This window comes from Drosophila santomea, chromosome X (assembly GCF_016746245.2).
Source record: "Drosophila santomea strain STO CAGO 1482 chromosome X, Prin_Dsan_1.1, whole genome shotgun sequence".
Taxonomy (NCBI): Eukaryota; Metazoa; Arthropoda; class Insecta; order Diptera; family Drosophilidae; genus Drosophila; species Drosophila santomea.
Window position 1 is genome coordinate 9,760,209 of NC_053021.2, and position 15,423 is coordinate 9,775,631.

General features: G+C 43.4%; 6 protein-coding genes across 9 annotated transcripts; 3 read left to right on the forward strand and 3 right to left on the reverse strand.

Moving 5' to 3' along the window:
• Positions 1-26: 26 nt before the first annotated feature.
• On the reverse strand, positions 27-1,363 carry LOC120455008 (platelet-activating factor acetylhydrolase IB subunit beta homolog). Its single transcript, XM_039640828.2, has 2 exons — positions 657-1,363; positions 27-587 (listed from the first exon to the last, which is right to left on the reverse strand). The coding sequence occupies exons 1-2, from the start codon at positions 1,050-1,052 to the stop codon at positions 306-308; spliced, it is 678 nt and encodes a 225-aa protein (XP_039496762.1). The 5' UTR covers positions 1,053-1,363; the 3' UTR covers positions 27-305.
• A 305-nt stretch (positions 1,364-1,668) lies between these two features.
• On the forward strand, positions 1,669-3,652 carry LOC120456573 (39S ribosomal protein S30, mitochondrial). Its single transcript, XM_039643460.2, has 2 exons — positions 1,669-2,228; positions 2,390-3,652. Exons 1-2 carry the CDS (start codon positions 1,783-1,785, stop codon positions 3,603-3,605), a joined length of 1,662 nt encoding a protein of 553 aa, XP_039499394.1. The 5' UTR covers positions 1,669-1,782; the 3' UTR covers positions 3,606-3,652.
• Positions 3,653-4,183: 531 nt separating this feature from the next.
• LOC120455348 (rhophilin-2-A) lies at positions 4,184-8,733 on the forward strand. Of its 2 annotated transcripts, XM_039641441.1 has the most exons (12): positions 4,184-4,267; positions 5,534-5,672; positions 6,007-6,123; positions 6,181-6,308; positions 6,375-6,528; positions 6,588-7,028; positions 7,101-7,257; positions 7,325-7,572; positions 7,630-7,759; positions 7,822-8,144; positions 8,196-8,348; positions 8,417-8,733. In XM_039641441.1, exons 2-12 carry the CDS (start codon positions 5,574-5,576, stop codon positions 8,618-8,620), a joined length of 2,154 nt encoding a protein of 717 aa, XP_039497375.1. In that variant the 5' UTR covers positions 4,184-4,267; positions 5,534-5,573; the 3' UTR covers positions 8,621-8,733. The 2 variants fall into 2 exon arrangements, with proteins under 2 accessions (XP_039497375.1, XP_039497376.1); XM_039641442.2 differs by lacking the exon at positions 4,184-4,267 and having other exon boundaries at positions 7,113-7,257.
• Positions 8,734-8,826: 93 nt separating this feature from the next.
• On the reverse strand, positions 8,827-11,234 carry LOC120455352 (E3 ubiquitin-protein ligase RNF185-like). Of its 3 annotated transcripts, none has more exons than XM_039641445.2 (4): positions 11,107-11,234; positions 9,603-10,214; positions 9,350-9,516; positions 8,827-9,284 (listed from the first exon to the last, which is right to left on the reverse strand). In XM_039641445.2, the coding sequence occupies exons 2-4, from the start codon at positions 10,172-10,174 to the stop codon at positions 9,184-9,186; spliced, it is 840 nt and encodes a 279-aa protein (XP_039497379.1). In that variant the 5' UTR covers positions 10,175-10,214; positions 11,107-11,234; the 3' UTR covers positions 8,827-9,183. The 3 variants fall into 3 exon arrangements, with proteins under 3 accessions (XP_039497379.1, XP_039497380.1, XP_039497381.1); XM_039641446.2 differs by having other exon boundaries at positions 11,090-11,234; XM_039641447.2 differs by having other exon boundaries at positions 11,024-11,221.
• Positions 11,235-11,513: 279 nt separating this feature from the next.
• LOC120455350 (abscission/NoCut checkpoint regulator) lies at positions 11,514-12,909 on the forward strand. The gene is made up of 4 exons (XM_039641444.1): positions 11,514-11,665; positions 11,745-11,989; positions 12,045-12,522; positions 12,591-12,909. Exons 1-4 carry the CDS (start codon positions 11,618-11,620, stop codon positions 12,846-12,848), a joined length of 1,029 nt encoding a protein of 342 aa, XP_039497378.1. The 5' UTR covers positions 11,514-11,617; the 3' UTR covers positions 12,849-12,909.
• Positions 12,910-13,161: 252 nt separating this feature from the next.
• On the reverse strand, positions 13,162-14,923 carry LOC120455349 (peptidoglycan-recognition protein LE). Its single transcript, XM_039641443.2, has 5 exons — positions 14,428-14,923; positions 14,066-14,365; positions 13,884-13,997; positions 13,682-13,746; positions 13,162-13,619 (listed from the first exon to the last, which is right to left on the reverse strand). The coding sequence occupies exons 1-5, from the start codon at positions 14,624-14,626 to the stop codon at positions 13,254-13,256; spliced, it is 1,044 nt and encodes a 347-aa protein (XP_039497377.1). The 5' UTR covers positions 14,627-14,923; the 3' UTR covers positions 13,162-13,253.
• Positions 14,924-15,423: the final 500 nt, after the last annotated feature.

The window sequence follows — 15,423 nt, forward strand, 5'->3', positions numbered from 1 at the left end:
ACAAGAACGAAGGGAGCGAAAATCAATGAATGTAGGATGCCTGAAGATAACTTATATTTTACCCAATGACATTCGGTTTTGTTTTTATCTTATAATTACAATGTAAAATAATATCATTTTGCAATGGTATATGCGATGGTTTACTATTCGGTACGTAAACTTATGCTTAATTGTGAGATAGTCTCGCAAGCCCTATTGCTTTTGAGATTTCAAAAAATACATTTGTTGTTTTAAGTTATATTCTGGGAATTGTTTGTGGTATATGTATGTATGTATATATAATGGATAGCTGCTGGATGTTCCTTTTATTCGGAGGGAGTGAGATCGTTTTCAGGTTCGTTTTCGTTGAGAATTTGAGAAAGCAAATCGTAGAGTGGTTCTAAAATCTTTTTCGCTCCAGCATTGGTGAGATTCTTATAATCGAACATATCGTGATGACTGATGCTGCCGTCGCTCTGGACCAAACCCTTGTCAATGGCCACCGTCTGGACGCGATACAAGCCCTTGGTCAATCCATTTACCACCTCGTTGATGTTGGCATTCTTTTCGCGCAACTTATTGGGCTGCTGTCCACGCGGCAGTAGCGACTGCAAGGGATAGATTACCAGGTGAGGATTTACTGCGATTAAAGCTGGCTAATACCGCCCACTACTTACGGGAAGAACGATGTAGGCGTTGGGCAGCTTTTGGCGGATTTTCGTTACGTTTGCGAGCACACCCTCGGCCACTTCCTCCGCGCTGTTTCGCACATTATTGGTGCCCACATGGAGGACCACGATTTTGGGATTCACGTTGTCCAGCGCACCGTTTTCGATGCGCCACAGTACGTGCTCGGTGCAATCGTCGCGAATGCTGAAATTAAGGCAGTGCAGCGGTGCAAAGTACTGATTCCAGGCCTCCGAGTCCTGGACGGTTTCGAAGATGCAGTCGCCCAGGAATATCACATCCGGATCCTTTTCGCGGCAATCGGAGATGAACCGGCGGTGTATGCTGTGCCAACGCTTGTCGCCATCCAGATCGGGCAATGGAGTGGGCAGCACACAGGGATTCATTGCGCTGGCGTGCTCAGATTCAGTTGCAGTTGAAGATTGAGTTTCAGTTAAATATTCCGATTCTTATTTTGATTCAATTGCAGTTTCAGCATGCGAATAAACTCGGCATCGGCGTCGGCTTAGTCCCACCGGATACTTATGCGTTTTGCTTCACTTACGGAGACGGCGTTGCAATCGTGTACAAACAATTCAACTGATATTCGCTAGCATTAACAGCTCCGCTCTGTTGTTTACTTCAATAAATCGTTTTTATGGCGAATATTGAAACTTGATTTCTTGTGCATATTTTCGCAAATGTGACCGCAGCGAGACCGTTCAAATATGCCATTATTTCTAGGGGAAAAAATACTGAATTAAATACTGCCACACGAGAAACGGTGGCATGAAAAATACAATTTAGCTAGCTTTCAATAGATAAGCAATTAAATATTCTATACTGATTTAACTGATTTTAGAAATAAGCAATTTACATTTTAGACCCTCTTTTTATTTGTCAATTTGTATGAGATTATGGATCAACGTGAATTATCATTCAAATCAAAAACTCTTTTCTTATAAGAACTGCATAAATACCATCGCATAACTTGCCGTCGTTGCCTTGACGCAACTTATTTCGAATCCAAGGCGCGGTCACACTGCAGCAATGACATAACCTAGTTATTGTCAAAAAACTGGAGTAAATTTGATTTCTTCGAAAACATAAATCGCAACTTGCGTTTGCGTTGCCGGCATGTTGAAGTTTAACCGTGTAAGCCAGCTGCGAACGACGTACAAGCGCTGCTTGGCCGGACAGTCGCAGCTGCAGCTGAATCCCACGGACGCAGAGCCGGCATATCCGGAGATTCAGGATCCGTCCTTCAAGGCGCGCAAGCAGAAGGATGCGGCCAACTGGCACGAGGAAATCCGCCAGGTGCCCACCGTGGAGGAGAAGATGATCAAGATCAATATACCGCGCTATTACGGCTTCAAGGTGGTCGACTTCAACGACTCGAAAATCCCCTACAATGCACTGCCGCTCACGCAACATTATACGCGCACAGTGCTCGAGGATTTGCCATCGAAATCGGCGAAGACACAGGATCCCGAGCAGAAGGAGCAGCCAAGCGAGGATGCTCTTTTCACGGCGGCTCGCGGGGATGTCATCGATGTCCTCGAATTCGCCCACGACTACTACAAGTGGGTAAAAAATGAGGCCCACTCTCATCGAACCGAGTTCTCATGCGTGTTGGTGAACAGAAGCTTCCCCAACTCACTTAAGAACTCCAATTGGTTGAAGTGGGCCGAGATACAAGTTCTGTGGTCTGGTATTAATGTATTCTCTTCCATACCAAGCGTAGGCATCTGGAAAAGCAACCCAACTCTGCCGAACATAGCCCCGTGGAACGTGAGCGCATCCTAACGCAGATCATTGTGGAACAGCTGAACAGAGCTCTTTTGCAGTCCCTCAGCGAGGAGTACAAGCACCTGGATGAGGTCGAGGTCGACTACAATCCCCGCCACGAAGCCTTCTGGGCCGTTGGCGGCGTAGATCCACCCAAGAACGTGCAAAAATCAAAGAAGGGTCGGGAATGGCAAAAGGAGGTGGCCAACGAGAGCGTCGATCGACTGGTTCAGTATACGGGAGCACCATACCTTGCCCTGCGCCATCGCAAGCAATTGTCGCCGTGGAAAACGGAAGCGGAAAGCGAAAACCTCGAGCTAAGCAAACAATTGCCTCGTTTCAAGCACGACCCGCGAACACTCGGCTACAGCACCAAGCATCAGCACGCCACCAATGTGCCAGGCTATTGGCCCAGAGGAAATGAGCACAACTTCGGTCTGCTCTCATTTCAATCGCGGGCACACCTTCAACTCCGCCCGAAATCGTACGGTGAGCAGGATCTGCTAGAGGCTCTGCATTCACTGGCGATTAAATCGTCATACGCGTGGCTTTTGGCCCAGGCGAACTACAATGGCTTCAACACTTACAACGAACTGACCTATCCCATGAACACTCAAACTGTGATCACGAACGGCAGGGAATGGAGCTTCTACGAGTACCAGCTGAATACGCTGCTGCTGCACGGCAACAACGTGGATGGCAATCCCCGTGTCAACTTCTGTCGCGGTACAAAGCCACTCCCGCTTTACGCTGAGATTTCGGCGAGTGGAAAGTGTGTTGACTTTAACGATAACGCACTGCGGCACCTGCTTAACTTCTATGCTAACGTGCCATCCATTCAGCGGAGTATTGGGGAGCAGCAGCCGTACGTTGCATCCAATGTCTCCGCCTATGAGAACGCCGAACAGCGTGACTTTATTAGCAAAACGTTCAAATATTTGGCATCCAACCGACCGCGACACTTGGAGTTACCTGAAATCTACCTGTGGGAGAAGCTATACAAGATTGATAACAACAATCGCGCCATGGAGGCCAAGCGACGCTTCTTCGAGCTGGACATCAATCCTTGGCAGCGAACGCTGGACACACATGACAAGGAGTATGTTCCCCGGGCACTTCGACCAGATGTCCCTAAGAATAAGAACAGGTTCAAGAAGACGTACTACCCTTAATTAAATGAATAAACATAAACACTTCCTAAGGTTAAACTTGTTAAAAACGCTGCCTTTCTAATGCAAAATAGGGTACAAAGCTCCTTTAGAATTTGGAATTTTTTCAATGATCAGTGCTGATAATGCTTAAATTCTTGCCAATGCAATGCTCGTTATCATTATTCAATTGTTTATGCAGCATATATTTATTCTAGATTCCCATTGTTTGTTTCATTTATCAGCAAACATACCGAAGTTATCTCAAAAAGTGGTTCAAACGCGGTTACACTGGGCCACAACAATATTTCTGGATTTTAATGGGGGTTTATAACACTATAGCTCCATAATATCATGTATTACCTGATTATAATAGTATTAACATAATATGTACTCTAATGTTTATAGCTCTAGTACATGATATTTAATATAGGTTTTAGTTTGTATTTCTAACTCTATTTCCTATTATTTCATTTATCATAATAGTTATAATAGTTATATTGGTATTTCAAAGTAGGGACTGCCACTTGTCAGTTATTTTGGCAACGTCTCAGGTAACCGTATGGTATGTTGTAACGGCCGTGCGACGGTCACACTGGATCCGCATAGTTAGGCTCCAGTAAATAACCAGTTTGAGACTTTACGGTGGTGCGGAAACTCGTACCTGGCGCTTTGGTTGTCCAAAGGTAAAGCAGTAACCTGTTGCATGTATTTCTTCTTTTTTTTTTGTTTTTGGTAATAGTGGAAAGTGTAGTGCAGACAAGTCGAACATAACTGATATTCAGTCGAAATTCCGTTGGGCGAGTGTGCTGGATATCTTGAATATTGATCGAGAGTTTGTGGATACGGTGGGCATTAGTGGGCAAACAAGTGTATTTGTGTATTTCTTGGTTTTTTTCGTTTTGTCGTATTTTTTGTGAAGCCCATCGGAGCTTATAGCGTTGTAAGCCGTGTAAATATGTGTATAATAACTATGCCATAACAGTAATAGACTAGTACTACAAAAGTATGCTACTGATGATGTGGAACAAACCGACGGATTATCATAAATATGCCATGGACTCTCTGGAATGCCAGTGTAACATAGTGAAACCACATATTTGTCTATATCTGTATCTGCATCTGTATCTGTATCTATGGCTATGGCAATATCTATGGCTATTCCACTATTCCTCCCCCTCCGAACGCAAGCGATCCGATAAAAGACTGTGTTTATGCTTTGCATTCTGTGATCTCATGAATACGTGAAATCAACATACAGCGAAATCTCCGCCCAACCGACGTGCTTGCATGTGTATAGTTTAGTTTAAACAAAAAAGAATTAACCACCATGCTGAATGGCAGTTAATTCCTATTGTTTTCGCTGCCACTGTCGATGTCGCTGTCCCAGAAATACCGTTCGATCTAGCCTCATATCTCGGTGTCCCAGAATTCCAGTTCTTTGCCCACACTTTTTATAGATACGAACGGACTTTTATGATCTTGACATGTTTTGGTCTACCAACATGAAACCCTTTAATATTTTGGCACTTTGTTTGTATGTTTCTAATTGAGTTCATGTTATCTAAACTTTAATTTGCCCCAGAGCAGTTCCATGACGGTTATATTATGTGGATGTTTGGCGCTATTTAAATGGCTCTCGAATCCGAAACCGTTAAGGCGATTGATGAGTTTGACCTCCTAAAGCTGAAGAAATGCGGTTCTATCTTTAGATACTCATGTGCATACATACATACAGACATACCATACATACAAAAGCAAACTCGTGTTATAATAGTTACACCATTCATAACTCAACGAGTGCTGCACGGATTTTCATGATCTTGGTCTTGTTTTGAAGGTTGGCAGACCAGTATACAATTGCATTTGCACTTCCCATAGTTATGGCGTTAGATTATAATTATTTTAATATCTACACATAAGTCGGAAAGTAATCCTGCTTTTATTGGTAGTCCTTTCGGGTCATAATCATTTCGGATTCATCTGGGAGCCATGGATGATAAGGAACACGAATTGTCGACGAGAGTGGCGAAAAACGAGGAGAACGAGGACGACGAGAAGCTCAATGAGTTATCCTTTTGTTTTGTTCGGGTAAGTGCTGCATTTGAATTGAATCTCTGTTTTTAAGCATTAAGCGATAGGAAAATCCCATATATACCCAATAGTATTGTATCTATATCTGTAGTATTCAGCAAAGCAAATTGTTATCACTTCAAGCCATAAATGATTGTATCACTCAAAAGCTTCTTTTGTGGAATTCTGAACACTGAGTCATAACTTCAAGGGATTGCTATCATGACTAATGACGTACAGGAATCCGCCAATAAAAGCAAATGCCTCCACAACACAGCCTTAAATTCGTATATATATTCAGATGAAATCATTCTAATTCATGTGTACTCTCATTTACCATCATCATTTCTAGGGTTCAGATCCACGAGCTGCAACATGCCGCAGCAAACTGCAAAACCGGCGATGCAAGTTGAACAAAGAAATTAACAAGGAACTTCGCCTTCGAGCTGGTGCTGAGAATCTATACAAGGTGAGCACCTTCTCTTATCACTCAGAACCTATATGCAAGTACTTTGTATATATTTAGGCCACATCGAACCGCAAATTGCGCGACACAGTTGCCTTGGAACTCAGCTTTGTCAACTCGAATTTGCAACTGCTGAAGGAGCAACTAGCCGAGTTGAATTCATCGGTGGAAATCTATCAAAGCGAAAGGTGAGTTAAGATGATCCTTAAATGTGTGGAAACAATATCGTACAATAATGCTATAATACATCCCAGTCACAATGGAATTATGCCCATGATACCACTGGGCCTCAAGGAAACCAAGGAGATCAACTTCATGGAGCCCTTTTCCGACTTCATCCTGGAACACTACAGCGAGGAGCCCTCGATGTACATTGATGCCATAGCAGACATGACGGACACGAGACAGGTAACCGCTCATATCCCAGAATTGTATGCACAAATAATACAATCCTTCTATTCCAATAGGCATCCAAGACACCGTCACGAGATGCCCTCGGCGTGGCCCTACTTTTCCGCTACTACAACACGCTGTATTACGTGGAACGCCGCTTCTTTCCGCCGGATCGTAACCTGGGCGTATACTTCGAGTGGTATGACTCGCTCACGGGCGTTCCCTCGTGCCAGCGGACCATTGCCTTCGAGAAGGCCTGCACCCTGTTCAATCTGGGCGGCATATATACACAGATCGGCGCTCGACACGATCGCACCACGGAACGTGGTCTGGATCTGGCCGTGGATAGTTTTCTACGGGCCGCCGGAGTTTTTCGTCACATCTACGATACGTTCACGAATGCACCATCGATGGACCTGAAGCCACAGGTCCTGGACGTTCTCGTTTCGCTAATGCTTTCCCAGGCGCGAGAATGCCTCTTCGAGAAACTGCAGCTGCAAATCGAGGCAATGAGCGTAAGTATTCGTCAGTATGCCTGCCACATAAATGTAGATACATAATTTTTGTCCCATCTATATACCAATTAGTTTGATTGTCAGGCGTTTCGGGATCTGGCTGGCGAGGCTGCTCAAATATCGCACGAGTACAATGAGATGCACAAGAATATCCAGGCAAACGACACGCACACCTATCTTCCGGAATGCTGGGCTGGTCTGGTGCCAGTGAAGGCGGAACTCTACAAAGGTAGAATGGGTTATCATCTCGAAATGGGAATATACTTATGTATAATTGTATTTTATGACACCACCAGCATTCGCACATTTCTACAAGGCACGCAGCATAGATGCGACGGACGAGCTGAAGGCATCCAAGTCAAGTCAAAGGAACCAGGAATCCTTCATCGGCAATTCCCAGGAGGTGGAGCGCATCACAACCGCCGACTACGGATCCAGCGATGAGGCGACCACCTCGATTGCCAACAAACTGGCCCACTTGAAGGAGGCACTGGCCAGCATCGAAGAAGCCCAGCGATTGCAGCGGATGTGCAGGTTCTTAAAGGTAAATATATCTATACTTATAAGTTATATCTTAACTCTTTTATCCTTAATCTTTAAGAACAAGGCATCGCTGACCGAGGTCATGAAGGAGGTGCACTCCAAGTCGCAGGAGGAGCTAGAGAAGTTCAGACTGCAAGCTTCAGCCAATAATATCGAAGAGGGCGATCTTCTAGAGCGATCGGTTGAAGGTAGTATACATATCTTACTCTTGATAAGCTGATGTGTTCATGTATATCATCCATATCCTCAGCATCTTCGAAGTTCACGTTATCCCTCACCGGACCCGACTTCACATCGCACAAAGTTAAGGATCCCTTCAAGCGCCTGGGTCCGATAGCAATATTTTCAGCGAGACGCCACTGGACTGCTCCGAGATGTGTGCGTTTGCAGAAGGGATCCTCCCTGTATCACAGCGTGCCCAGCAATAACAACAAGTGTCCATTGGACAACGATGACGAGGAGCACGATGGTGGTTACAATCTGTACAAGGAGGAGTTTGAGAACTTTGGCTTTCATGTGCGCGGCGATGCTCCGGTGATCATTGCCCACGTTGAGATTAATTCACTGGCAGACGTAAGTAAATGCCTCTTCCGTCGATTCGTATACTATAGGGATTATTTTCAGCTTGGAGGCATCAAGGAGGGCGACTTCATAGTCGAGATAGCCGGCGTGGATGTGAAGTGGTACTCGCATCAGCAGGTCGTGCAGCTGATACAATCCTGCGGCTCCACACTCGAGCTGAGAGTGATAACGCCCATGGATCGCAACTACTTGAAGGTGCGCACACACTCAATCATCAATCAAATTGAATAATACGTTGACTAATACACTTGGTTTACCCGCAGCCATTGTCGTCGAAGGGCTCATTATCAACGCTATCGGCGGCCAGTTCATCGGGCATTTCATCCGGATTTCCCAGTCCCACAAGTATTGCGGCCAAGCCCAAGCTCCACCTGAAGACATCCTCTAGTTCGCGACCCGCTGGCAGCGTATCATCCAGTTCGTGGAATCCGTTTCGACGAACGCCTAGCTTAGCTAAAATATTTTAAGTAGCCACCAGTTTTATTTTGTGTTTTTTTTGCTCTTAAGGCAATGGCCATTTCAAGTTAAAAAGAATGTTGTGCAGTGTAAGTTAAGCAATAAACTTAATGATTTTTTAAAAGCTTTTCTATTACCCATAATTTATTTTATTATTATTGATTCAATCGGTCGCAATCAACCATTGATAATAAGCAATATGAAAAACGAATTCAAATAAATGTTTTTAATGTTTTATCGAATTTATTATATATACTTTTGCAATTTTTGACATCTACATTTTAATTAAATCATTGCGATCCGAGAACATACCCAAGAAATGATTTCAAGATTTCGTAGCGAATTGCGGACTTTTTGAAATAGCTTTTTTTTTGCAAATTCTCAAATTACAATTTTAACCAAATGCTTACAATTTATATTAATTAATCAAACCGACGACTATTACCCAACGTGTTTAAGAATATTGTTGTTTTAACTGGAGGATACTGCTATAAGATTACTTCGGACGCTTTCCATATACATTTGAATATAGGTTCTTGTTATCGGGGTGATGTCTTTATGCGTTCGCAGTTTGCTATCCAAAGAACAGCCAACTTATGCACACGATGGCCAGATACAAAAACAGCTTTGAAAGGGTCTGCTCGTTCTCGTATTGCGTTGTTCCCCGATTAGCAGCTAAATAAAACGGCAAACGTTATTTCATATCAATCATCTTACTATTGAGTTGGTCAGTAACCTACCAGCCGGACGTGGTTCGCCAAAGTTCAGCGAAGATGTTATGAATCCGAAAGGAAAAGCTCCAATGCCGAAGGACATGTGAAAACCGTCGCCGAAACCGAATCCAGGGAACCCGGGAACAGGATCTGGTTCTGTACGGTGACCAGCGGGGCGTGGTGGAACTTTGTTACTATAAAACACATGTAAGTGGGTTTATTAAACAATACTAGCTACTTCTACAAACAATCCAATATTTATATTGGAGTGCAAACCTACCGAGGATCTTCCTGGTGTGTACTATTTCTTCCGTACAGCGGTATAACCTTATCCTTATCGACGGCAGCCTTGCAAACGGGACAGAGCTTGCGATTGGGACGCGTCAAGAGCCACTGATGCAGACACGGCCAGCAGAAGAGATGGCCGCACATGCTGACCACAGCATCTTTGGCGGTGTCCAGGCATATGTTACACTCGTAAAGCGATTCGTCTGGAGTCTGTTCCTTCTCCTTGTCCTTCTCCTTTTCATTGGATTTGGAGTCACTTTCGGTGATGACGGATGGATAGCCACCCTTCAGATCGGCCTTATTGCCACCAGAGAGGTAGTCCCCAGTAAAGGAATACGATGTGTTGGATGTATTCGCTTCTGATGCGGTCAAATCAGCTGAAATCGAGGTACCCAGTGGGCGCAATTGACTTGTAGAGGACTCCTCAACCAAGGGCTCTGTGATATCCCGAGTCCAGGCGATCTTGTCGTAGCTCACGTTGTCGGGCAAAGTGGATGAGGACGATGATGCACCGGTTGATGTGGTGGGCAGCTCCGCTGTATTTGCCATTTTCGGTTCCTCCATGGTTTGACCAAGGTGCTGATACAGCCTTTAGTCGTTCAAACTGCAACGGGATGTTGGATGATTTAGAAAACCGAATTTTCGCGGGACTTGAAGATTATGAAAATAGTGTAGAAAATAACAAAAGCCTTGTAAATTTCTGTGCAATCTGTTTCTTCCCAATTGACAAGTGGATTTCAAACCTACTCATATTGCACCTTTGATTTTCCTAGGGTCCGTACTTTGTTGTTAAAATATGACTTAATTTAATTAAATACTTCAAGCGCAGTTTGAAGGGGATTTCCCCGAGTTCCAGAGCAGTCAGCATTTGTCCGGCAAGAGGGGGTGGTGTTTATGGCTATGAAAACCGCCCAAAGGGCGTATTTAACTCCAGGACTTCAAGGATAATGCCTTGAACATTTCCATTGACTGCGCCCATCTAATTTTAACCAGAAAAGTGCAATTTCGGTAGAATTGTGATGGCAAACAAGGCGGTATACGTGCTTATGTACTTGCCACCTATGTGCGTACTTATGTACATATCTGCACGCACACACACATGTGTATATAGGTCGAGAAGGCTTCCATCTACCTGTTACATACATATGTACATTGAAACCGATTGTATGCACCTTTATACAATACGTGTAGCGGTTATAAATGTCACATGATGTTTTCTTGGAGCACTTCGTATTAGAGTCAAAGAATTTTATGCTCGTATTTATTTAGTCACATACCATGCCAAAACATATATGTATGTACACATATCGAGTGCCAGAGATGGCTTTTAAACTTAATAATACTATATATTAATAATACTATATATTACTTCCTGGTGTACAGCGAAGAGTATAACTTCTCGAAATTACATACATTGTAGTTGTATTGTTTGCAAAACCTGACTTGTTTGCCCTCATTCTATTGTTCGTTTTCGCTCACTTTTTGCTTCTACTTGCCGTGCTAAATATTGTTAAATCGAATCGAAGTATGTTGGTAAAGTGGTTGTGTGGATAAATGGGTTGTGTTACGGTAAAATTGGTAATTTATCAATTGACGTCTTAACACCTCAAAACAATTGCAATGACGATACCTGATGGAGGCCGATAGACCTTTACCCTATCGTAAAATAGCTGTCTCCATAACAACCCGTTTCCACCGGACTAGAGTCCATACTCCCGTTCGATAACCATCGAGTAATACCGAAAGTGTCCCTAGTTTTTACAGATGTGGTCTTAGCAGTGCTCAAGAATTCAATAATATTATTGATATTCGATATTGAAAGTCATAACAAGGAACAGCTAATTGGTGCAATGTCCAAGTATCTATTGACGTTTCTGCCGCTATCGATAGCTTAACCACTGGGCAGGAATCACGCGACCATCCCTAAATCGAACTGACTTTTTCAAAACAAAGCAAAGGAAATTTAAAGCTTTTCTTAATTTATATGTTGATTTCCTATTGGTTGAAATGAGCTGCTTTGGCTGCGGTCGCAAATATGGCCTATTCTGCAAGGAGGCAAGTGCCATTAAACCCATGCAAACATATATATATATATATATCACATATTAACAATGTATCCAATCCAAATTTCTAGTATGGATGCCCCAACTGTGGCTACTCATATTGCTCCAAGTGCTTGAAGAGACCAATGCCCGTGCCCCGTCACTCAGGAAAGGAGCTCAATGTGTGCCTCATATGCTACGATAAGCTATCCAAACTGCAGGCGAGCGCCGATGCCGAGAAAGTCATAGACTGTGAGGCTCTGCCGGGGGTCTTAGTCACCAAAATTAACCTGCCTCCTCCCTCCAAGAGTTCAGAGGGCGCCGATGCACTATTCAAGTAACTAGAACACATTAGAACATCGAATCTGAAACTATAATTTCATTAATTGCAGTGACAGCCTGCCTGTGGAGGAGCTGCCCCAGGCATTGGTTCCAAGTTCCAGTTCGTCGCCACATTCCAAAGATCATAAAGATCATATTGATGAGAACCTGGACAGTGAATTGACGAAACGAATGCAGGACTATAAACGAGTGGATGCCACCGATGACGAGATCCGCGCCCGTCTGGCCAATCTCACCGGAATGCCGCATACGAAGAGCTACGATAAGAAGGATCTGCTACTATCTACCGACCAAAGAAACGATGAAGAGAAGATGAGGGACTTGCTCGAACAGTTCGTGGAGGAAACCCAACTAGATCAAAATATCAGTAGGCAAAGGGATGACTCGATTTCCGACATAGAGAGACGTCTTCGAGCTCTGCGCGACACACCCGTCGATTCCGATGCAGGTCCATCGAGATCCCAGGTGGGCGGTGCCGTGGACAACGAAGAGGATGACGAGTCACTTCTACAAAACATATTGAAAAAGGTTTGCATTTATTTAAACACTAGTATTATTATCTTTCTGAGACAAATTACCATTTTCTTCCCATCCAGTATGTTGCAGAATCGCGCTTACCAGAAACTTCCGAGAATGAAATTAGTCCAATTAATACTGAGTCGCCAGGCAACACCGAAGAACTGCCCTGGTGCAACATTTGTAACGAAGACGCTGACTTCCGATGCCACGGATGCGGTGGGGAACTCTTTTGCACTCTGTGCTATAAGGAGTGCCACGACGATGACGAGGAATACCGCGCTCACGTTAGGGAAAAATATTCAGCTCCGCCAAAGCTTAAGGAAAATCATTTCTAATTGTTAACATTTACTTGGCTGTAAGCAAATTTTTGTTTAATTATAGATTGTTTTCATCAAATGCTTTACTATTAACTTGTGTGGTGCTAGCTCGCTCATATTTGTGCAGCAATATTGTTCCCTCTTTTTCAGTTGTGAGCTAAAACAGGTAGGCTAAAACGTTATAGGTTCCGAAACATCGTGTGGTTTCTTCACCTTCATCACCTGCATTAGAACTATAGCAAAGTATTAAGTAGCTGCTTTAGGATTAATTTTCATAGAAAAAATGTGAAAAATCCAAAGACTCACGAACGAATTCCCCAACAGCTGGCAATTTTACAAACAGGTGATTTAATGTTCAACATTATAACGTAACTCGGGTGCATTTAAGTCATGTATGTGAAATGGTGCTTTTCCTTTTTGCCTTCATTGGTCCTCCTCCTCCTCCTCGATATTGTAAAAGTGAGGCCATGTCTGTATCTCCTCGTACAATCGCCGACCAGGACTTTCCGTTGAATTGCACTGGCAGTGACAAATTAATCTATAGTCTGTGGATATGTGGCCATCCTCCACGCCGCGCGCCAACAAATTGCGGCACATATTCAAGGCGTCTGTCGTCGGAAGTTCTTTCATAAAGCATCCAATGAAGCTGATTCCCAGCGAGATCTTGTTGTATCCCAGTGTGTGGGCGCCCACCGATTGCCAGCCGCGTCCCTCGTAGATGTTGCCATCGCAGCCGATCAGGAAGTTGTACGCAATGTCATTCCATCCTCGGGACTCAATGTGGAAGCACTGAAGTGTATGTATAATTCTTGATTATATAGTTCAGAACTTATTAGGTCTAAGATACTTACCTGCATATCACGGATAAGTCTTACGTTGATCGCACGCTTTTCTGAGCTCTCGGTAGCTGTGTGTACTGCGTCGGAGAAAAAAATTAAATAATCAAATAAAATTTTACATTTATTGCGTCATACTTTTACACACATCTTTTTTTTATAATCAATAATCACGCCCAACAAATGGGTAAAGCTTGCAGTACACTTGAATACTCACAGATAACAACATATTTAACAGGTAGTTGTAAAGGCAGCGGATCTTCCATGGGCCTCTGTGCCAGCCAGGAAGAACGCGGAATAATGGAGCACAGCTCCTTGGGTATTTTGAATTCTGTAAGTGAAATCGGTATCCTATGGTTAACGTGCCTTTCTTGACTTTCCTGCTGAATGGTAGCTTACTTTGGCGCCTGATGAACACATCTGAGCGCACCCTCTCCTCCGACTCGTCCTGGTAGTCGTCCTCGAAATGTGTTGCAGTTTTGGGAGCGCCATCTCTCGATGGCGAAACATGACGCCGATCTCTTCGGTTTTGGGTAAAGCTATCGGCTATGATTTGTATATTTCCATTGATATTGGTAACATTGCCGATATGGACGTTTGTAGAGTTGCTTATATTAACGTTGCCCAATGTCTGAATGCTGTTGATCGAGTTCATAAGGTCCCTTATAGTATCGCTGATGATTGAGTGTTTTTTGGAAGCTTTAAGGAGGAAAATGGATGTTAATAGTTAGCTTTGAGAACTCGGTGGTAGTTCTACGCACCGATTTGAGTGCCTAATGTCATGGTGCTAATTTCTTCGCTGGTATTTTGATCGGTGTCTTCCTCCTCCTCGGTATAATCGTAGTCCAAGCTGTCCACCACCGAGGACTCGGCGATGGACTCCAGTTCCTCATCCTCCTGACTGGCCAACCATTCCCGAGTCCGCTCCTGGCTCAACTTCTTGATTCCTGATTCGGTCATATCCGTAGCTTTGGCTTCTGTTTGCTGCCAATAAATGCGCGTGTATCTCTCGGCTGTCCTCTACTTTGTTTATCAATATTGTGAGTTAGAACTACTCTATTTTCTGATTACTGGTCGTGTCGTGTCCACCTCGGACGATAAGATAAGGACGTTCCACAGGCTATCCACCATTATATGCGTAGGTGCCGTGGTGAAATGCTTTATTGCATATCAGTCGACTTGGGGCTTTTTTTATTGCATATTTAGTCATATATATTAATTATTGTCATGGGTATCGAGGATCAGTCTAGACATCGATAGGTATTATCGATGTTTGCATTAAGAACAATTCCATTATTTTAGCGGTGCGAACACACTGAGCCGCATCCACTAATCGAGTTTTACATTTCCATAGGTGCTTCATTAACCAATTGTTTTAAATACCAATAATATAATAGTTGAAATGATCTTTCTGTAACGGGTTTGCTTATGTATTTTATAAATATATTTGAAAATATACCTTCTTACATACCTTCATCTTTGAGCATTAGTCATGGGCTAGAGATAATCTAGATAAAACACCGAAAGTTAATTCATGCGCTGTAAACATTCACTCGTCCACTTTTGCATATGCGCTGTTTCTCCCTCCAAGCCTCTCAATTATTTTCTGGTTTATTTAAAATATATATTATTCAAAACTCTGTTTATGTCTTGTTCTGGTGTGACCAGCTTACCAGTGGAGTTCGATAAAAATAAAAAGGCGGCAATGGTCACACGCACATCCAACATAAAAACATAAGGAATTTATGAAAATGGAA